The following is a 22,026-nucleotide window of genomic DNA, read 5'->3' as shown; positions in this document are numbered from 1 at the left end:
TCTCAACCACTGCGCCACCAGGGAAGCCCTCTGTCCATATTAACTCTTGGAAAAGATAAATTGTATAACTGGCCTGTGTAATTTTTTCCTACTTAGTATATTTCATTGACTAGTTCAGTTGATAGAATTCCAAGACTTAAAAAAGTCCGGCTCACTTTTCTTTTCCTTTTTTTAAAAAAATTAATTTATTTTATTTTATTTTTGGCTGCGTTGGGTCTTTGTTGCTGCACGTGGGCTTTCTCCAGTTGTGGCAAGCGAGGGCTACTCTTCGTTGCAGAGCACGGGCTTCTCATTGTGGTGGCTTCTCTTGTTGAGGAGCACGGGCTCTAGGTGCATGGGCTTCAGTAGTTGTGACACGTGGGCTCAGTAGTTGTGGCTCATGGGCTCTAGAGCACAGGCTCAGTAGTTGTGGTGCACAGGGTTAGTTGCTCCGCGGCATGTGGGATCTTCCTGGACCAGGGCTCGAACCTGTGTCCCCTGCATTGGCAGGTGGATTCTTAACCACTGCACCACCAGAGGAGCCCGGCTCAGTTTTCTTTCCGCTCAAATTGAGTGAATAATTTGGAAGACGGTATCTTCATACCAGAAATGCTCTCAGTGAAATCTCTTGTTTGGCAACTCAATATCTGCTTAAGTATTTTATTATTGCTGTTTATAGAGTTAAAACGTGATTAAGTGTTAGTTGAGAAGTTATTTAGAAATTAAACCGATTGGTTGTCACTCCTAATTAACAAAACACTTATTAACATTAATCCCACCTGGCCCTGAAAAGCTCATCTGTTCCAATTTCCTTCAGAACCTTACTTCCACACTGATCCTTTTTTCCTTAGTATTCTAAGTACTTCCGTTTCTACCTTGCAATTTAACCTTACAAAACAAAACAATAAAATCTTTTCTTTTTAACCTCTGAAGGTCCTTCCCCGTCTTTGTTCCCTTGTTCTTCTTTTGCTGACTTACCTTTTTTGTTTTTTTAATATTTTATTTATTTTTTATTTTTAATTTTGGCTGTGTTGGGTCTTAGTTGCAGCACGCGGGATCTTTCGTTGTGGTGCGCGGGCTTCTCTCTAGTTGTGACTAGAGTTGTGTGGGTTTTCTCTCTCTAGTTGTGGGGCGCAGGCTCCAGAGCGTGTGGGCCTTGTAGTTTGTGGCACTCGGGCTTAGTTGCCCCACGGCACGTGGGACCTTAGCTCCCCCACCAGGGATCGAACCCGCGTGCCCTGCCTCAGGAGCCGGATTCTTTACCACTGGACCACCAGGGAAGTCCCTGACCTCCATCTTGAGAGAGTCGATTTCTGCTGCCTTAATTTCCTCACCATGGCTCTGCCCTCTGATTTTTTTTTTCTGAATCCTAATTCTTTTTTTTTATTCTAATTTTATATTGGAGTACGGTTGATTTACAATGTTCTTTTAGTTTTAGGTATACAGCACAGTGAATGAGTTTTACATATACACATATCTATTCTTTTTCAGATTCTTTTCCCACATAGGTTATTACAGAATATTGAGTAGAGTTCCCTGTGCTCTACAGTAGGTCCTTGTTGATTATCTATTTTATATATAATAGTGTGTATCTATTAATCCCAAGCGCCTAATTTATCCCTCCCTGCCCTCTGATTTTTTACTCTCTTAATTTCTTTATCAATCTTGTCTTCAGTGTCTGTCTTTATTTCTCTGATGTCTTTACTGACCAGAATATGAATACAGTTTGCATACAGTCTGCGTACAGTTCTGCCCTCTCACCCAGGGTGAATCTCCAGCCCTCTTAGATGCCCTGCCAGCCCTTGAAGACTGTGAGTTCAAAATGAAACTCCCATCGTCCTTCCCAAACCAGCTTCCGTTTTGTGGTTTTCCATTTCGCTCAGTGTCCTTCCACGCTGTCAGGCCCCTAACAGTTTGAAGATAATCTGTCTTTAAAATTTTAAATTCATTGATGTCATCAAACTCAGTGGCTTTTCCTTTTTTATTATTATTTTAAAAGTATAAAGAAAATATGTGTAAATCATTTTTAAAAATTCAAGCAGTATTTAAGGGTTTCATTAAAACATGAATTTTGGGCTTCCCTGGTGGCGCAGTGGTTAAGAATCCGCCTGCCAATGCAGGGGACACGGGTTCAAGCCCTGGTCTGGGAAGATCCCACATGCTGCGGAGCAGCTAAGCCCATACGCCACAACTACTGAGCCTGTGCTCTAGAGCCCGTGTGCCACAGCTACTGAAGCCCATGTGCCTAGAGCCCGTGCTCTGCAACAAGAGAAGCCATCGCAATGAGAAGACCGTGCACTGCAACTAAGAGTAGCCCCAGCTCACTGCAACTAGAGAAAGCCCGTGCACAGCAACAAAAGACGCAACACAGCCTAAATAAATAAATAAATAATAAAATAAATAAATTTATTTAAAAAAAAAAACATGAATTTTCCTTCTACCTGGTGCTCAGTTGCCCTCCCTAAAGGCAATCATTTCCTCCCAGATTTTTGTATATCCTTCCTGAGAATATGTGTGTTGTGTGTGCATGTGTTGCGTGTGTCACCTTTTGTATACCCTGTTTCTTTACATGCATGTATCATACCATATAAACTGCTATACCTTGCTTTTTTCATTTAACACATTTTGCAGATACCAGCATGTTTAGAGTTTACTCACTTATTTTTAATGGCTGCATAATTTGTCCACTGTATGGAGGTACTGTAGCTTATTTAACCAGTCCCCTGTTAAAGAGCTATTTCCTTTCATGATTGTATCCAGTGCTGTGCTGTACATCCTTGTAGATGCATCTTTCTGCACATGTGCTAGTATTTTACAGGATAAATCTGTAGCAGTGGAATCACTGGATCAGAGGGTATGATATCCATTTTAGTATCATTTGGGGGGCAGCCGGGGGGATCTTCCTTATTTTTCCATGTTAAAGACATTGACAGTCCTCCCGTTTTTGAAATCAACTTCCTTGATACACCTGCCCTCTCTGATAGATCCTTCTCTCTTCTTTCTCTTCTCACCCCCTGCATCGAGGTCTCCCACACACCCTCAGTTTTGATGATCCACCAGCATAGAGTCATACCCATGGCTGTGATATATCCCAGTGAAAGGACGTAAAGCAAAATCACAAAGGGAAAAGGCACATGGGGCGAAGTGCAGGGGGAAACAGCGCAGGATTTCAAGGGTATTCGGCCAGTGGAGTCACACACGATGGGCTTAATCTCCCAGCAACTAGTTGTGACAGCACGTGTGAAATGTTCTTTACCAGGGAAGCTCATTAGGGACTCACTGCCCAGGGTTTTTATTGAGGGCTTGATGCGTAGATAGCGTCTGCCTAGCACATACCCAAACTCCAGACTCTAAACAGGAAAGCAGGTTTTTAGCATAAACCATAGTGTTTGCACAAACAGTTTAGGTGGGTAACCCACCCTTCTCACCTAGGGTGGTGGGTGCTCCCTCCAAATCCAAGTTCCTAGACAGCAGCTGTGGGCCAGCCTTGGACGGAGGCCTTTCAAAGATAGCAGCCAGGTGTGCTGTGTTAACTCTTTCTGCACACCCCCTAATCTGACAGCCTTTGAGGCTTTGCTCCTGACTTTTCCTCTCTCTCAGTTTATCTAGTAGCTCTCATTGTACTTAGTAATCATCTCTACTCTGACTTCTGAGTCTTGGCCATTCACTTAATGTTGGTCCTGAGTGTTCCGCTCCTTTCAGTATGTTCCCTCTTAGATGTCCTGCCAGCCCTTTACACTAAAAGTATTCCAAGCCAAACTCAGCATCTTCCCTCTGAAATCTTTCTTCCCCAGTGTTACCATTGTAGGTGGTGGCCCGGGATAGACAGCTTCCTTTGAAATAGCTCGTGTTTATCTCCTGCCTCCCCTTCCCCCTCAGTGTCTGCCGCCATCAGCCTGGATTATGTCCTTATCTCCTTGTGCTAGGCTTCCCGGAAGGAGTCAGTCTCACAAATAATCCCCTGCCCTCCAGTGAATTTTACCCCCACTGGATTGTTGTTCCCAACCCCCGCTTTCCTTATGTCCTTCCAAAATCTGACCCTAACTCTGTCTGTCTTTAATTGCTCCCTTACTATTTACTGGCTCCCAGATACGTTTTGTCTTTTCCTGCCTCTCTGCTTTTGTAAACGGACATTTCTACCTGAACTGGCTTCCTTCTCCTCTCTGCCTAACCATATTCTTCCCAGCTCAAATCATACCTCGTTATAAACTTTGGCCACCTCAGTTATTATTTTTTATACATTTTTCTGAAGCATTTATTCGACACTTACTGCCCCATTTCTGTGGATGTTGAATTGGTCAGGGTTTGTGGTTGTAAACATGGAAGCCAACCCCTAATTTAAGCAGAAAAGAAATTTATTAAGTGATATCTATCAGCAGGCAGGACTGAAGAACCAGGCTTGTCAACTACAGCATCACAGACAACAGCCAAAATCAGGCTGCAGGGCTGTTCTAAGAGACGTCTGTCGCCACCACTGAACAAACGTGGTACTTCTTGCACTGGCGACACCACCGGTGCCACTGCTGCCTCTGACCCTAGATGTAGCTGCTGCCCCCTGGCCAGAGTGAATACTGCATGATTCTGGCTGCTGCTTGTCACGAGTCCTAACTCAGAGTCTGAGCTGGGGGTACTGATGGACAGATTTTCATCGTATGCTCTCGCCACAGTTCAGATGAGGTCTCATGTTTATAAGGTAGAGGATTTTCCACCTGTGGAAGGAGATTCCAATTTGAACCGCTAAACAGTGTCACATTTCCTCTCTAATCTTTCCATAGGTATCTGACTTCTTCCCAACTGTATCAGCTCCTCCCGGATGGACGGGACTCATACTTCTTTCCAGCTGCAGGCTACCTTAACATGACCCTGGTGTAGAGCAGACATTTAATGAATGACATAAAAAAGGCAAAGCAATATGAATCAGCTAGGATGTTTGGGCAGGTAACACCAAACCTAACTAGGGCTTAAGCTTATGGTATTGTCTCTAGTGTGTTCAGATCTGTACTTTATTGTTTTACATCAATTATTTTTGAAACAACAAAGCCTCAAAGCTTGGAGTTGCCTAGAAAACCACCCTTCTCCCTTTCCTCAGGAGCAATGTTTGTGAGTAAGTGAGCGGGCTGTCGGGCATTTGTTTCCTTCACATGGTCCAAAAAAGTTGAGTATTGTTGATATAAGTTAGGGTACTTTCCTAAGTAGACAGCGTTAATATGGACAACTGAAACAGCAAATGGCCCAAGTTTGCAGCGCAGTTGTTTCTCAGACTGGAACAACTCATTAACAGTTGTAACAATCTATTAGCAGTGATGGGAATAGATGGTTGGTCTCAAAAAGCTCTTTGCACTTTGCTGTACAGCAGACATGGGGACAGCATTGTAAATCAACTATACTTAAATTAAAAAGAAAAACTCTCACCCTAAAGTTAAATATATAATAAAAAAAATCTGTGGTTATAAACATTATAAGTACTTATTATATAAATCTGGAAAATATACAACTATATGAAGAAGAAAATTAAAATGTCATCCCTCAAGAAAAGTGCTGTAATATTTTTGGCTTATCTCTTTTTTTTTAACATCTTTATGGAGTATAATTGCCTTACAATGGTGTTAGTTTCTGCTTTTTAACAAAGTGAATCAGCTATACATATGTTCCCATATCTCTTCCTTCTTGCGTCTCCCTCCCTCCCACCCTCCCTATCCCACCCCTCTAGGTGGTCACAAAGCACCGAGCTGATCTCCGTATGCTATGCGGCTGCCTCCCACTAGCTATTTATTTTACGTTTTGTAGTGTATATATGTCCATGACACTCTCTCACTTTGTCACAGCTTACCCTTCCCCCTCCCCATATCCTCAAGTCCATGCTCTAGTAGGTCTGTGTCTTTATTCCCGTCTTGCCCCTAGGTTCTTCATGACCTTTTTTTTTTTTTTCTTAGATTCCATATATATGTGTTACCATATGGTATTTGTTTTTCTCTTTCTGACTTACTTCACTCTGTATGACAGACTCTAGGTCCATCCACCTCACTACAAATAACTCAATTTCGTTTCCTTTTATGGCTGAGTAATATTCCATTGTATATATGTGCCACATCTTCTTTATCCATTCATCTCTTGATGGACACTTAGGTTGCTTCCATGTCCTGGCGATTGTAAATAGAGCTGCAGTGAACATTTTGGTACATGACTTTTTGAATTATAGTTTTCTCAGGCCCAGTAGTGGGATTGCTGGGTCGTATGGTAGTTCTATTTTTAGTTTTTTAAGGAACCTCCATACTGTTCTCCATAGTGGCTGTATCAATTTACATTCCCACCAACAGTGCAAGAGTGTTCCCTTTTCTGCACACCCTCTCCAGCATTTATTTTTTCTAGATTTTTTGATGATGGCCATTCTGACCAGTGTGAGATGATATCTCATTGTAGTTTTGATTTGCATTTCTCTAATGATTAATGATGTTGAGCATTCTTTCATGTGTTTGTTGGCAATCTGTATATCTTCTTTGGAGAAATGTCTGTTTAGGTCTTCTGCCCATTTTTGGATTGGGTTGTTTGTTTTTTTGATATTGAGCTGCATGAGCTGCTTGTAAATTTTGAAGATTAATCCTTTGTCAGTTGCTTCATTTGCAAATATTTTCTCCCATTCTGATGGCTCTTTTGGTCTTGTTTATGGTTTCCTTTGCTGTGCAAAAGCTTTTAAGTTTCATTAGGTCCCATTTGTTTATTTTTGTTTTTATTTCCATTTCTCTAGGAGGTGGGTCAAAAAGGATCTTGCTGTGATTTATATCATAGAGTGTTCTGCCTATGTTTTCCTCTAAGAGTTTGATAGTGTCTGGCCTTACATTTAGGTCTTTAATCCATTTTGAGTTTATTTTTGTGTATGGTGTTACAGAGTGTTCTAATCTCATACTTTTACATGTACCTGTCCGGTTTTCCCAGCATCACTTATTGAAGAGGCTGTCTTTTCTCCACCGTATATTCTTGCCTCCTTTATCAAAGATAAGGTGACCATATGTGCGTGGGTTTATCTCTGGGCTTTCTGTTCTGTTCCATTGATCTATATTTCTGTTTTTGTGCCAGTACCATACCGTCTTGATTACTGTAGCTTTGTAGTATAGTCTGAAGTCAGGGAGCCTGATTCCTCCAGCTCCATTTTTTGTTCTCCAGATTGCTTTGGCTATTCAGGGTCTTTTGTGTTTCCATACAAATGGTGAAATTTTTTGTTCCAGTTCTGTGAAAAATGCCACTGGTAGTTTGATAGGGATTGCATTAAATCTGTAGATTGCTTTGGGTAGTATAGTCATTTTCACAATGTTGATTCTTCCAATCCAAGAACATGGTATATCTCTGCATCTATTTGTATCACCTTTAATTTCTTTCATCAGTGTCTTATAATTTTCTGCATACAGGTCTTTTGTCTCCCTAGGTAGTTTTATTCCTAGATATTTTATTCTTTTTGTTGCAGTAGTAAATGGGAGTGTTTTCTTAATTTCACTTTCAGAGTTTTCATCATTCGTGTATAGGAATGCCAGAGATTTATGTGCATTAATTTTGAATCCTGCTACTTTACTGAATTCATTGATTAGCTCTAGTAGTTTTCTGGTAGCATCTTTAGGATTCTTTATGTATAGTATCATGTCATCTGCAAACAGTGACAGCTTTACTTTTTCTTTTCCAATTTGCATTCCTTTTATTTCTTTTTCTTCTCTGATTGCTGTGGCTAAAACTTCCAAAACTATGTTGAATAATAGTGGTGCGAGTGGGCGACCTTGTCTTGTTCCTGATCTTAGTGGAAATGGTTTCAGTTTTTCACCATTGAGGATGATGTTGGCTGTGGGTTTGTCATATATGGCCTTTATTATGTTGAGGAAAGTTCCCTCTGTGCCTACTTTCTGCAGGGTTTTTATCATAAATGGGTGTTGAATTTTGTCGAAAGCTTTCTCTGCATCTATTGAGATGATCATATGGTTTTTCTCCTTCAATTTGTTAATATGGTGTATCACATTGATTGATTTGCGTATATTGAAGAATCCTTGCATTCCTGGAATAAACCCCACTTGATCATGGTGTGTGATACTTTTAATGTACTGTTGGATTCTGTTTGCTAGTATTTTGTTGAGGATTTTTGCATCTATGTTCATCAGTGATACTGGCCTGCAGTTTTCTTTCTTTGTGACATCTTTGTCTGGTTTGGTATCAGGGTGATGGTGGCCTTGTAGAATGAGTTTGGGAGTGTTCCTCCCTCTGCTATATTTTGGAAGAGTTTGAGAAGGATAGGTGTTAGCTCTTCTCTAAATGGTTGATAGAATTCGCCTGTGAAGCCATCTGGTCCTGGGCTTTTGTTTGTTGGAAGATTTTTTTTTTTTTTTTTTTGCGGTATGCGGGCCTCTCACTGTTGTGGCCTCTCCTGTTGCGGAGCACAGGCTCCAGACGCGCAGGCTCAGTGGCCATGGCTCACGGGCCCAGCCGCTCTGCGGCACGTGGGATCTTCCCGGACCGGGGCACGAACCCGTGTTCCCTGCATCGGCAGGCTGACTCTCAACCACTGCACCACCAGGGAAGCCCATGTTTGTTGGAAGATTTTTAATCACAGTTTCAATTTCAGTGCTTGTGATTGGTCTGTTCATATTTTCTATTTCTTCCTGGTTCAGGCTCGGCAGGTTGTGCATTTCTAAGAATTTGTCCATTTCTTCCTGGTTGTATCCTACTGTCCATTTTATTGGCATACAGTTGCTTGTAGTAATCTCTCATGATCCTTTTCATTTCTGCAGTGTCAGTTGTTACTTCTTTTTCATTTCTAATTCTATTGATTTGAGTCTTCTCCCTTTTTTTCTTGATGAGTCTGGCTAATGGTTTATCAATTTTGTTTATCTTCTCAAAGAACCAGCTTTTAGTTTTATTGATCTTTGCTATCGTTTCCTTCATTTCTTTTTCATTTATTTCTGATCTGATCTTTATGATTTCTTTCCTTCTGCTAACTTTGGGAGTTTTTTTTTCTTCTTTCTCTAATTGCTTTAGATGCAAGGTTAGGTTGTTTATTTGAGATGTTTCCTGTTTCTTAAGGTAGGATTGTATCACTGTAAACTTCCCTCTTAGAAATGCTTTTGCTGCATCCCATAGGTTTTGGGTCGTCGTGTCTCCATTGTCATTTGTTTCTAGGTATTTTTTGATTTCCTCTTTGATTTCTTCAGTGATCACTTCGTTATTAAGTAGTGTATTGTTTAGCCTCCATGTGTTTGTATTTTTTACAGATCTTTTCCTGTAATTGATATCTAGTTTCATAGCGTTGTGTTCGGAAAAGATACTTGATATGATTTCAATTTTCTTAATTTTACCAGGGCTTGATTTGTGACCCAAGATAATGATCTATTGTGGAGAATGTTGCATCAGCACTTGAGAAGAATGTGTATTCTGTTGTTTTTGGATGGAATGTCCTATAAATATCAATTAAGTCCATCTTGTCTAATGTATCATTTAAAACTTGTGTTTCTTTATTTATTTTCATTTTGGATGATCTGTCCATTGGTGAAAGTGGGGTGTTAAAGTCCCCTACTATGATTGTGTTACTGTCGATTTCCCCTTTTATGGCTGTTAGTATTTGCTTTATGCATTGAGGTGCTCCTTTGTTGGGTGCATAAATATTTACAATTGTTATATCTTCTTCTTGGATCGATCCCTTGATCATTATGTAGTGTCCTTCTTTGTCTCTTCTAATAGTCTTTATTTTAAAGTCTATTTTGTCTGATACAAGAATTGCTACTCCGGCTTTCTTTTGATTTCCATTTGCATAGAATATCTTTTTCCATCCCCTCACTTTCAGTCTGTATGTGTCCCTAGGTCTGAAGTGGGTCTCTTGTAGACAGCATATATATGGGTCTTGTTTTTGTATCCATTCAGCCAGTCTGTGTCTTTTGGTGGGAGCATTTAATCCATTTACATTTAAGGTAATTATCGATATGTATGTTCCTGTTCCCATTTTCTAAATTGTTTTGGGTTCGTTATTGTAGGTCTTTTCCTTCTCTTGTGTTTCTTGCCTAGAGAAGTTCCTTTAGCATTTGTTGTAAAGCTGGTTTGGTGGTGCTGAACTCTCTCAGCTTTTGCTTGTCTGTAAAGGTTTTAATTTCTCCATCAAATCTGAATGAGATCCTTGCTGGGTAGAGTAATCTTGGTTGCAGGTTTTTCTCCTTCATCACTTTAAATATGTCCTGCCAGTCCCTTCTGGCTTACAGAGTTTCTGCTGAAAGATCAGCTGTTAACCTTATGGGGATTCCCTTATGAGTTATTTGTTGTTTTTCCCTTGCAGCTTTTAATATGTTTTCTTTGTATTTAATTTTTAACAGTTTGATTAATATGTGTCTTGGCGTATTTCTCCTTGGATTTATCCTGTATGGGACTCTCTGTGCTTCCTGGACTTGATTAACTATTTCCTTTTCCATATTAGGGAAGTTTTCAACTATAATCTCTTCAAATATTTTCTCAGTCCCTTTCTTTTTCTCTTCTTCTTCTGGGACCCCTATAATTTGAATGTTGGTGTGTTTAAGGTTGTCCCAGAGGTCTCTTGAGACTGTCCTCAGTTCTAATTCTTTTTTCTTTATTCTGCTCTGTGGTAGTTATTTCCACTATTTTATCTTCCAGGTCACTTATGCTTTCTTCTGCCTCAGTTATTCTGCTAGTGATCCCTTCTAGAGAATTTTTAATTTCATTTATTGTGTTGTTCATCATTGTTTGTTTGCTCTTTAGTTCTTCTAGGTCCTTGTTAAATGTTTCTTGTATTTTTTCTATTCTATTTCCAAGATTTTGGATCATCTTTACTGTCATTATTCTGAATTCTTTTTCAGGTAGACTGCCTATTTCCTCTTCATTTGTTTGGTCTGGTGGGTTTTTATCTTGCTCCTTCATCTGCTGTGTGTTTTTTTGTCTTCTCATTTTGCTTATCTTACTGTGTTTGGGGTCTCCTTTTCACAGGCTGCAGGTTCGTAGTTCCTGTTGTTTTTAGTGTCTGTCCCAAGTGGCTAAGGTTGGTTCAGTGGGTTGTGTAGGCTTCCTGGTGGAGGGGACTAGTGCCTGTGTTCTGGTGGATGAGGCTGGATGTTGTCTTTCTGGTGGGCAGGACCACGTCTGGTTTTGTGTTTTTGGGTGTCTGTGGCCTTATTATGATTTTAGGCAGCCTCTCTGCTAATGGGTGGGGTTGTGTTCCTGTCTTGCTAGTTGTTTGGCATAGGGTGTCCAGCACTGTAGCTTGCTGGTCGTTGAGTGAAGCTGGGTTTTGGCGTTGAGATGGAGATCTCTGGGAGATTTTCGCCGTTTGATACGACGTGGAGCTGGGAGGTCTCTTGTGGACCAGAGTCCTGAAGTTGGCTCTCCCACCTCAGAGGCACAGCACTGACTCCTGGCAGCAGCACCAAGAGCCTTTCATCCACACGGCTCAGAATAAAAGGGAGAAAAAATAGAAAGAAAGAGGATAAAATAAAATAAAGTTATTAAACTAAAAAATATTAAGAAAAAAAATTTTAAGTAAAAAACAAAAACAACAACAAAAAAATGGATGGATAGAATCCTAGCACAAATGGTGAAAGCAAAAGCTATACAGAGAAAATCTCACACAGAAGCATACACATACACACTCACAAAAAGAGGAAAAGGGGAAAAAATAATACATCTTTGCTCCCAAAGTCCATCTCCTCAGTTTGGGATGATTCATTGTCTATTCAGGTATTCCACAGATGCAGGGCACATCAGGTTGATTGTGGAGATTTAATCCGCTGCTCCTGAGGCTGCTAGGAGAAATTTCCCTTTCTCTTGTTTGTTCGCACAGCTCCAGGGGTTCAGCTTTGGATTTGGCCCCGCCTCTGCGTGTAGGTTGCCTGAGGGCGTTTGTTCTTCGCTCACACAGGACAGGGTTAAAGGAGCAGCTGCTTTGGGGGCTCTGGCTCACTCAGGCCAGGAGGAGGGAGGGGTGCGGATGTGGGGTGAGCCTGCGGTGGCAGAGGCCAGCGTGATGTTGCACCAGCCTGAGGCGCACCGTGCGTTCTCCCAGGGAAGTTGTCCCTGGATCCCGGGACCCTGGCAGTGGCGGGCTGCACAGGCTCCCCGGAGCGCAGGTGTGGAGAGTGACCTGTGCTCGCACACGGGCTTCTTGGTGGCGGCAGCAGCAGCCTTAGCGTCTCATGCCCGTCTCTGGGGTCCATGCTTTTAGCCGCGGCTCGCGCCCGTCTCTGGAGCTCCTTTAAGCAGCGCTCTGAATCCCCTCTCCTGGCGCACCAGGAAACAAAGAGGGAAGAAAAAGTCTCTTGCCCCTTCGGCATCTCCAGACCTTTTCCCGGACTCCCTCCCGGCTAGCTGTGGCGCACTAGCCCCCTTCGGGCTGTGTTCACGCAGCCAACCCCAGTCCTCTCCCTGGGATCTGACCTCCGAAGCCCGAGCCTCAGCTCCCAGCCCCCGCCCACCCCGGCGGGTGAGCAGACAAGCCTCTTGCACTGGTGAGTGCTGGTCAGCACTGATCCTGTGTGCGGGAATCTCTCTGCTTTGCCCTCCGCACCCATGTTGCTGCGCTCTCCTCCATGGCACCGACGCTTCCCCCCCTCCACCGCCCGCAGTCTCCGCCCCCGGAGGGGCTCCTAGTGTGTGGAAACCTTTCTTCCTTCACAGCTCCCTCCCACTGGTGCAGATCCTATCCCTATTCTTTTGTCTCTTTTTTCATTTTTCTTTTGCCCTCCCTGGGGAGTTTCTTACCTTTTGGGAGGTCTGAGGTCTTCTGCCAGCGTTAAGTAGGTGTTCTGTAGGAGTTGTTCCACATGTAGATGTATTTCTGATGTATCTGTGGGGAGGAAGGTAATCTCTGTGTCTTACTGTTCCGCCATCTTGAAGCTCCCTTTTGGCTTATTTCTTTACAGTGTTTTCTTTTTCCCTTTTAATATTTATTATTAACTTGGTTAAGACCGTACTGTATGGGGTTTTGTAGGCCACTTTCTCACTGATAATTATATCACTGACATTTTTGTGTTATTAAATAATCTGCATAAATACAAGTTGAACATATAAAAAAATCTCAAGTCACAAAAACTGTTCTCATTTTATTAAGAGATTTAGAAAATGGAACATGCTATTTATTCTTGGGCTGTGGCCAAGAGGAGTAATTGCTTCCACATTCTCTATACATGAAAACCATCCACTCTGAGGTGCAGCTGTAGCCATGCTCTATACATCTGTTATGCTTTTCGTTTTCTGGTCTGATAAGCTTGTTCATCTCCCCCATGCTGCTTTCAGCAGTTGCCGTGACACCAGGTGACAGCTGGATTTGGTGATTTCTTGTCTTATTGCTTAAGGCAGCAACGCTCCATTCAGCAGCGGCTTAGTTGCTGCTCCTTTGCACATGTGAGGCCTGCCAGAGCCCAGCTTCCGGGCTGGTGAGAGCTCCTTCATTCACCAAGTGATTATTGATCATCCCTTGACCTCTGTCCTGGGGGTGTAAAGGTGACGACCCAGTCCGGCCCCATGCAGCTCGCAGTGTAGGCATTTGTTTGCAAGTGAACAGAGTACAGAGTGCTGTGATTGACCCTCAGAGGGCGGCTAACTCAGTTGGCCCAGGGAGTCTGAGCAAGGCTCCACAGAGGAGATTGTGCTTGAGCTGAGATCTTCAGCCGATGAGCCACTGACTTACAACTACTTTTATACGGCCTCTCTTGTTTTCTTTCTTTCTTCTTGACAATCAGAGCTACCCTGGATCAATTTTAGCATAGATGTAACCCAGGTGAGCTTGGTGTAAGGTATGCTGGTGTCTGGCCTGCTTGGTGTGGTCAGAGGCTCCCAGGGGGAAGAGGGAGGTGGTTGTGGCGCAGGAGATGCATCCACATAGCCAGTGGCCCGGGAGGATGGCGGATCCCCTGGGGGAGGGTGGAGCATCGGGGGGAGGGGAGTGACAAGATCTGATCATGTCAGGCCCCAGACAAAGAGGCTGGCTTCCAGCTGATTGGGGGGAGGGGGAGACCCGAATCCTGTGTGGGACCACCAGTCGGGGCATGGAGGTGCTGTGTCGTGAGAGATCCACAGGCACCCACAGCATGTCCTTCAGATCAAGCAGTTCTCTGGTTCCTGGCAGTACCCTGTGGGGTGCAGCTTGGAAGCCCAGCAGGGAAGGCGAGGCATGCAATCCCAGTTGCAGCAGAGCGGCTGCATTTGGAGCACCCTCTGCAGGCAGTAAGTGCTTACCATTATCTCTGTCAGCACTGGCCTAGGGCCTGGCCTCTTCTGGATCCTGCTGTTGGGATCAGTGGAACTTTAGGAAGGACGGAGGGGTGGGGTGTGGCATGTCACAGAACCCCCAGCCACATAAAAAGTACTGGGAATAATATGTGTCTTTTCCTAAAGAACTCGGAGTGGTGTGCAGGTGTTGCGAGCCTCCTAGCCGTGTTGTTCCGGTGTAGCTGTTTGAATGGTGGGGAGGAAGGACCTGGAAAATGCTAGTGTCTGAGCAGACTTGTGTGCAGCCTTTTTTTTTTTTTTAAATTAATTTTTATTGGAGTATAGTTGCTTTACAATGTTGTGTTAGTTTCTGCTCTACAGCAAAGTGAATCAGATATATATATACATATATCCCCTCCTTTTTGGATTTCCTTCCCATTTAGGTCACCACAGAGCACTGACTAGAATTCCCTGTGCTATACAGTAGGTTCTCATTGGTTATCTATTTTATGCATAGTAGTGTATATGTGTCAATCCCCTCGTCCCAATTCATCCCACCCCCCCTTTCCCGCTGTTACCCATATGTCCTCTACGTCTGTGCCTCTATTTCTGCTTTGCAGATGAGTTCATCTGTATCGTTTTTCTAGATTCCACATATAAGCGATACTATACAACATTTGTTTTTCTCTTTCTGACTTACTTCACTCTGTATGACAGTCTCTAGGTCTAGCCACGTCTCTGCAAATGGCACAGTTTTGTTCCTTTTTATGGCTGAGTAATATTTATGTGCAGCCTTTAAGAATGTAGTCTTTTGATTCTGTAAATGAACATTTGTTAAAATTATTTTTTTCCTAGATAATCCCCTATGTTGGGACCATTTCTGAGCAGCTGGAGCCTGGAACTTTGATTGTACTACGTGGGCATGTTCCTAGTGACTCAGACAGGTAAAGTCATTCTGTTAGATGAGAAGAGAACAAGAATAAACTCGTTGTGATTGTGGGACAACAAAAAATCATGAGGGAGAGACCATTTGGATACTCGGAGGCCTGATTTTGCTTTCATAGCAGCCCCGGCCAAGGTGCTGAGGAAATTGGAATGAAAAACTGAAATACAGGTTATTTGGACTTTTTGTTGCTGTAAGTCTGATTGTAGTATAAAGAATTAGAGATACGGTTAATGAAGGGAACTGTGGTCAGATGACAGGGACACAGTCTAGTTACAGTGTAACATTCCCACACCATCTCTTAAGGCCTGTTCTGGGTGGTTTTATCTAATGCTTGCTTTGGGTAGAGTCTGGACGAGGCTGTATCAGCTAGAGTTGGGCTCGGCTCTGTGTGGTGGATGCCTGAACAACAGTGGTTTAAATAAGATGTGAACGTGACATCTAAAGGGGACAGTCTGGAGGGCTGAGGGCGCACGCCAGCAAGCTGTTGGAGGAGTGGGCCTCTTCACGCACTCACCCTGCCATGCCAGGGTGAGGTCCTCTTTCTCGTGGTTCCTGGAAGCTAGGACTCTGGTCCTCACGTTGTGTTTGGGTAGCTGCCTGGGACTGTGTGCTATTTGGGGGGAAGGGGTGGGGGGTGGACAGAAGGCAGATGCCAACTGACTTTAGAGACCGTTTCCAGGAATCTTCCTTGCACACTTCACTTCTACCCCATCGGCAGAGCTTGGGGCACCTGGGCGAATGCACCTGCGGGGAGACTGGGCAATGTGGGTGCTTGTGGTGGACCGCCACCAAAAGCATGTGAGTGAACAGAAGATCCGTCAGCTGTCACTCGGCCTGGGTTTCTGCGCTGCCGGGCCTGCGAGGCCGCCTTCCTCCCTGAGTCCTCACGCAGCCTGTGTTTCCTCCCCTCCTCAGGTTCCAGGTGGACTTACAGTGTGGCAGCAGCGTGAAACCTCGAGCGGACGTGGCCTTTCATTTCAATCCACGGTTCAGAAGGGCCAACTGCATTGTTTGCAACACTCTGAAAAATGAGAAGTGGGGCTGGGAAGAGATCACCTATGACATGCCTTTCAATAAAGAAAAATCTTTTGAGATCGTGATCATGGTGCTGAAAGACAAATTCCAGGCAGGTTTTGGAGAACAGGGGTTAGATCCTCATTCATGAGAATAAGCACGAGGGAAGCTTTTCACATGAGTGAACTCACCCTTGCGTGTCCTAAATCCAGAGGAAGAGTTTGCCTTTATCATGTTCCTCTAGAGGAGGGCCCGGCGGGGACCTTGCTGTGAGGCGGGCACAGCCAGCATCCCTGCCGGGGTCGCCATGCTGGCAGAGGGCGAGGCCAGCGCAGCGGGATTTTGTTAGATCGTTGCTCCTCGCAGGGCTGAGCTTCCTTCTGACCTGGCACAGCCTTACACTCAGGATGGGAAAGTAAACCCCAGGCAGCAGGACCCGCAGGGTGGGAGAGTCTGAACTGACAGATGGGATCCTGGCGTGGGAGTCGGGGTTTGTAAAGTTGCATCCTGCCGCAGCCTAGTCCCGTAGGATCTTGAGATTCTAGACCCAGAGGAGCTCATAGCAACCCCGCTGCGTGTCGTCAGTGCTCCCGCTGCTTCCTCGGGTGTGTGTGGTCCTGGAGGCGCCTCCACCTCCTGGCCCACGAGCCTGTGGAGGACTTGACGGCTCAGGTGGAGACTCCCCACCCGAGGTGCAGACCCCTCTGACTCTCAGAGCCTGCTCCCACCAGCACTTCTCCCCTAAACCTCCTCTCTCCCCTCATCCCTCCTCTGGCCATTGGAGTACTTGGGTCTGGATCGTTCTTTTTAATGCTTGTCCGTGCTCTTGAGCTTTGGTTTTTTTCCTGTGTTTCTTTTGCCCGCCAATGGGATTTTCAGCTCCTTGAGATCAGAGACTGTACTGTGTTCGGCGTGTCTTCCCGACACTCCTACAAGTACTGACATCTGGCGGGAGAGGGAGGCGCCCTGTGCACTGGTACCCGCTAAAATGCATTTATTAACTGTTTTATTCGTGGGGGGGACCTGTCTTCTGTGTTTGTCCAGGTGGCTGTCAATGGAAAACATACCCTGATCTACGCCCACAGGATCAGCCTAGAGAAGATCGACACCCTGGGCATTTATGGCAAAGTTATCATTCACTCCGTGGGTTTCAGCTTCAGCTCGGTCAGTCCCCTTCCATGGGGGGCGGCAGGGGGTCTTTGGTGATGTTTTCTTGAAAACTGTGTAAATATGTCCCTCGTTAGTGTGTTAATTTCTTGGAAGTAAATCTTTCAGACTAGTAGGATGCTAATCATTGACCAGGGCTTGCTTGTCTGTAGGATCTCAAATCTAGCATGGTTCCAACAAAAACCCAAACAGTAACAACAAAACAAACAGCCTTTACAGCTGGAGAGCGGCCGTTTCCCTGATGCAGGAGCGTAGTGGAGCAGTTCGCTAGGATTGTTTCCTAGAAGCGGGACGTCAAAGGGTACCTGCATTTTAAGTTAGGATTGAAATTGCTAACGTGCCCTCCAAAGAGAGTAAAACAAAGTAGTCTCAAGATCTGTATTCATTTGCTCACATTCTTCTTCTTTTTTTTTTTTTTTTTTTTGGCGGTACGCGGCTCTCTCACTGCTGTGACCTCTCCTGTTGCGGAGCACAGGCTCCGGACGTGCAGGCTCAGCAGCCATGGCTCACGGGCCCAGCCGCTCTGCGGCACGTGGGATCTTCCCAGACCGGGGCACGAACCCGTGTCCCCTGCATCGGCAGGCGGACTCTCAACCACTGCGCCACCAGGGAGGCCCCTGCTCACATTCTTCTTGACATTAGTTCTGATTTTAACATTTGCCAGCTTGACAGAGGGGAGAAGGTTGCTAATGTTCATGCATTTTTGGATAATTTTCTGTCATATTTTCATGTTTAATACCATTTATAATTTTTGTTGATATGTCAAGCAGGTTATATTTAGAATTCTGATGGATGTTAAATATTAATCTGAACTTTTCTTCAGGATTTAAGAAGTAGCCAAGCATCTACTCTGGAATGGACAAAGATAAGTGAAGAAAATGTAAATATTAAATCTCTTAATCAACCACCAGTTTAAAAATGTTTTTTTAGTTGCCATGTAAATTAGGTGGCAGGCAGGCTGAGTTTTAAAAAAACTATGTTTTTAATATGAAAACTTATATTTTTAGTAATTAACAGGCTGGAAGTAATCGTTCGAAAATTGAGGCATATACTTCAGGGTGCCAGGTGCTATAAGTTTTGCTGTTTAGACTCTCAGTGGATCTGACCACTACCCACCAATCTTCTGTACAAAGAACTCTCTGAACTGCTGAATAGGCCTATCCGGAGGTGTTTATAAATAGTGAGCACAGCCAGTGCATGGGCAAACGAACTTCCACGTGTATCTTCTCCCCCTGTGGAAACAACTGCAGTTCAGACATTTTTTGCTGTTATTAGTGTGGAGAAAGTGAGGCCTTACTGATCTCAGCACGTTCCTAGACAGACTAGAATCTCAGCATTTGGGGAGCACCCTGGCAAGAACAAGGAAAATGTGTTTGAAGCCCACATGTGGCCTTCGGGAAAGGCTCAGCTTGTGGCGGAGGCTATAGGATTCAGATGAACAGGACAGTCAGTCTGTTCCCAGCCTGAGTGGCACTCTGCAGCTCCAAAGCACTTGGTCAGGAAGCACTGGCCACCTGCATGTCCCCCCACCGGAGTGGAGCAGGCACTACCGGCCCAGGCTCTGGGTGGTACAGCCAGTAAGATCCAACTGCTCATGTTATAAAACGTGTTTCTTCCCTGTCAGTCATCTGTATTTTGTCTTTCTCTTCCAATAGGTACAGAAGTCTGGCATGTCACAGTTTGTAAGTATTTTTGCTATAACCTGTGGAACCTTTTATAAGATTGCCCAGGAAATGAATAGTTGAAGCCTTGGAAGACAGGTTCATTCATTCCATACCTTATTGCAGAACTGTTTCCCTACAGCCTAGTAATAGAGGAGACATTTCTAAAATCGTCCCCAGAAGTGTCTACACCAAGAGCAAAGGTTCGCCAGCCAATCACACTTTGACTTGCTCCAAAATACTACCTACCGACTGTTTGTCAAAGGTTTGAAGAGCCAAAATTTTCTTAATTCTGTCTAACAAGTATTTAATGTTAGTTAGCTGATATGCGTAACTGCTACCCTCAGTACAAGCCCAAAGCAGCCACTCTGTGTTTGCACTGGTGTCCTGGACGGCTATCAGTCAACCGGACATCAGGTCCCTGAGCCGTTAGTGTGTTTCTGTAGCTCCCCCTACCTCAGCTGCTTCCCCTCCGGGCTGAAGGCAGTGCACGCTTCAGGCCAGCCGAGGTGACTTTCTCAGAGGGCATTTCACTCAGGCAGAGGATGTCAGGTCCCTCCCCACATCCATTCATTTCATTGTCTGAAAAATGGAGTGTTTGCTGTGAGCCAGGGACCCACCTGGGACCAAGGCAGACTTGGTCTGTCCCTTCATGGGGTTCATGGCCTTTAAACATTTCCCAGTGTCTTCTGGCAGTTTTCCCTCAAGATCCCTTTTTGCAGGCTTCCTGATGCTAACTGGGATTTCTTTGCAGACTCTGCCATTCGTAGCGAGGTTGAACTCCTCAATGGGCCCTGGACGGACTGTTGTCATAAAAGGAGAAGTAAATACAAACGCCAAAGGGTCAGTATCAGTAAGTGGCCGTAATAACGCGGCTGCTGCTGCGTGTCTCTTACAGCTGTAACCCTGTCAACAATCTCGTGAGGTGTAAGTTGGGCTAATGTCATAAGCTTCATTTGAAAAGTGAGACTGTTAAAGCCAGATGAAGTTAGACTGCTGACAACTGGCAGCTGGCGGCACCTCGGCTTTTTGTGGCCAGACAGGAGGGTGGCATTTTTGTCCACGAGGCCCACCCTTGTAGAACTGCAGGGCAGCTCTGTGAGAGCAGATCACTTTTATTAGGGCTTGTTCCCCTTGCCATGGGTCTTATAAGATTCCTGCTTTTAGAACCTTTTCCAGAGGTGTTCAGAGTTCTGCAAGCTTGAAATGAGAGCTATTTCCTAGCAAGTAGTACACTTTGAAGAACAGGGCATTGTAAATGCTGAGACTTCCTGCTTGGAAGGACCCTGTTCTTGCAGCAGACGTGATCCTTTGGGTCGCTTGCTCTAACCGTTTAATTTCTTCCTGTAGCCTTAAATGTGGATTTTAAAGCTTTTCATATTTTTATTTTGCAAATAACATACTTATACCAACGGTGTGCTGACTCGGAATTTTAAATTTCACCTTCATCGGCATTCTGGGTCCTTGTGTGTACATGTTTTGTGTAATCATTCTGATTGTTAAAATTGCAGAAACTCGACTCCTCTCTTCTACTTGGCTAATAGTGTTTTAAAATTCTCTCAAAAGCTTTGCTGTTGATCTACTATCAGGAAAATCCAGGGATATTGCTCTCCACCTGAACCCACGCCTGAATGTTAAAGCATTTGTAAGAAATTCTTTTCTTCAGGAGTCCTGGGGAGAAGAAGAGAGAAATATTACCTGTTTCCCTTTTAGTCCTGGGATGTACTTTGAGGTGAGATGATTATCTTTTTTGAAAATGGGACAGGAAAAAGAATCCTGCGAGCAGGGGTAAGATGCAAGATAAATGGTCCATTTAAATTGAGTCCAACTTAATATGTGGAGGTTGTGTGTGGTTTTTGTTTATTTGGAGATTGTATTTTGAATGCCGTCTTTTATAACGCAAATAATCAGCATAAATGGCCAAGCCAGTCGAGTGCCACGTTATTTGCATTGGAATTATCTGACATGTTTTCATAATGACAATTTCTGTGTAACCCCATATTAGTTAATAGGAATTTGAACAGGAACCTTGTCTCAGGGCGGGAGTAGCACGTTTAATCCTAAGTGAACGTGAGGACGTAGGAGCCATGAGACTGCCGGCACTATCCGTCGTCTCGGTGACACACAGCTTAGGTGGCAGTACTCTGTTCCAGGCGGTCCTGTTTGTATATATTCAAAGAAAGACATTTAGACTACCGGGACTTGAAGGCATGTAGTCCTGAGCCCCCAAAGGTGCGAATGTTCTAACACAGCCTCTCCCCAGATGTGCTTCCGGGGAGTCTCGCCACGTGGTGCTGCAGGGTTGGCTGGGTGCCCTCACCAGCTTACGTGGCTCACTGCTCACGTGGTCATTCAGGGTCACTGATTTCGGTCGTGGCTTCTCCAGCATTTTAAACTGTCACATGCTCTGGACGGTTGGAGCTCGCAAGACTCCTCAGAGTTGTTAGAAGTGTGAACATCAGGCTGAACAGAAGGTGGTGATTTGGCATTAATATTTATCCGTAAATTCCTGTCTAATGCAGTGCCCTGGTTTGGGGAGTGATAGACAGGAGCGAGCTCATCACAGGTTCCCTGGAAGTGGTGGGTACTCGTTTGGAATTCAGAAGGAGGTGGGGGTGTGAAGGTAATCTGGGTTTTACAGATTTCGGGGATGATACGGACAAGTCGCTGGAGGTCGGAAGGGCGGCACAGGGGTTGCTGACTAGGCGGCAGTCAGGGTGTGAAGGGTGACGTGGGTTCACTGGAGGGAGAGGTGGCTGCTCCGGCAGGAAGCTGATCCTTGTGGTTGGTGACTGGAAACTCGTGACCTGTTTTCTGGCCTATTTGAGCCCCAAGTTTGCGACTACTGTATCAAAATAAAAGAGGAAAATAACACATTCTCTTAAATAATCTTTTCCTTTTGTTAGTTTTCTACTTCAGCAAGAGTAGTTGTCCTCGTGTGGGATCACTGTTGTCAGTTTTTTTGTAGTGATAGCTTTAAACTCCTGCCTTTTTAATAGGCTTTCATTGAGATTCTCAGATCTTTCCATTAAAGCCATTGCTTTGCTTTTAAACAGTATCTTCTGTTCCATGGCATTTCAGACT

General features: G+C 44.4%; 1 protein-coding gene across 5 annotated transcripts in view; it reads left to right on the top strand.

Annotated features, from left to right (window-relative positions):
• LGALS8 (galectin 8) overlaps positions 1 to 22,026 on the top strand; it is a 34,293-nt gene that overhangs the window by 5,530 nt on the left and 6,737 nt on the right. For 3 of the 5 annotated variants that reach the window (XM_030839493.3, XM_060286848.2, XM_060286847.2), the window contains exons 3-9: positions 15,010 to 15,098; positions 16,016 to 16,226; positions 17,159 to 17,278; positions 18,105 to 18,161; positions 18,937 to 18,963; positions 19,697 to 19,785; positions 20,509 to 20,674. In XM_030839493.3, coding sequence (XP_030695353.1) covers positions 15,010 to 15,098; positions 16,016 to 16,226; positions 17,159 to 17,278; positions 18,105 to 18,161; positions 18,937 to 18,963; positions 19,697 to 19,785; positions 20,509 to 20,674 — 759 coding nt within the window. Of the gene's footprint in view, positions 1 to 15,009; positions 15,099 to 16,015; positions 16,227 to 17,158; positions 17,279 to 18,104; positions 18,162 to 18,936; positions 18,964 to 19,084; positions 19,208 to 19,696; positions 19,786 to 20,508; positions 20,675 to 22,026 lie in introns of all 5 variants that reach the window. The other 2 variants (XM_030839491.3, XM_060286849.2) reach the window with 2 other exon arrangements.

Source organism: Globicephala melas, chromosome 16, assembly GCF_963455315.2.
Source record: "Globicephala melas chromosome 16, mGloMel1.2, whole genome shotgun sequence".
Lineage (NCBI taxonomy): Eukaryota > Metazoa > Chordata > Mammalia > Artiodactyla > Delphinidae > Globicephala > Globicephala melas.
Note: the sequence above shows the minus strand (reverse complement) of the source record. Positions and strands in the feature narration are given on the sequence as shown.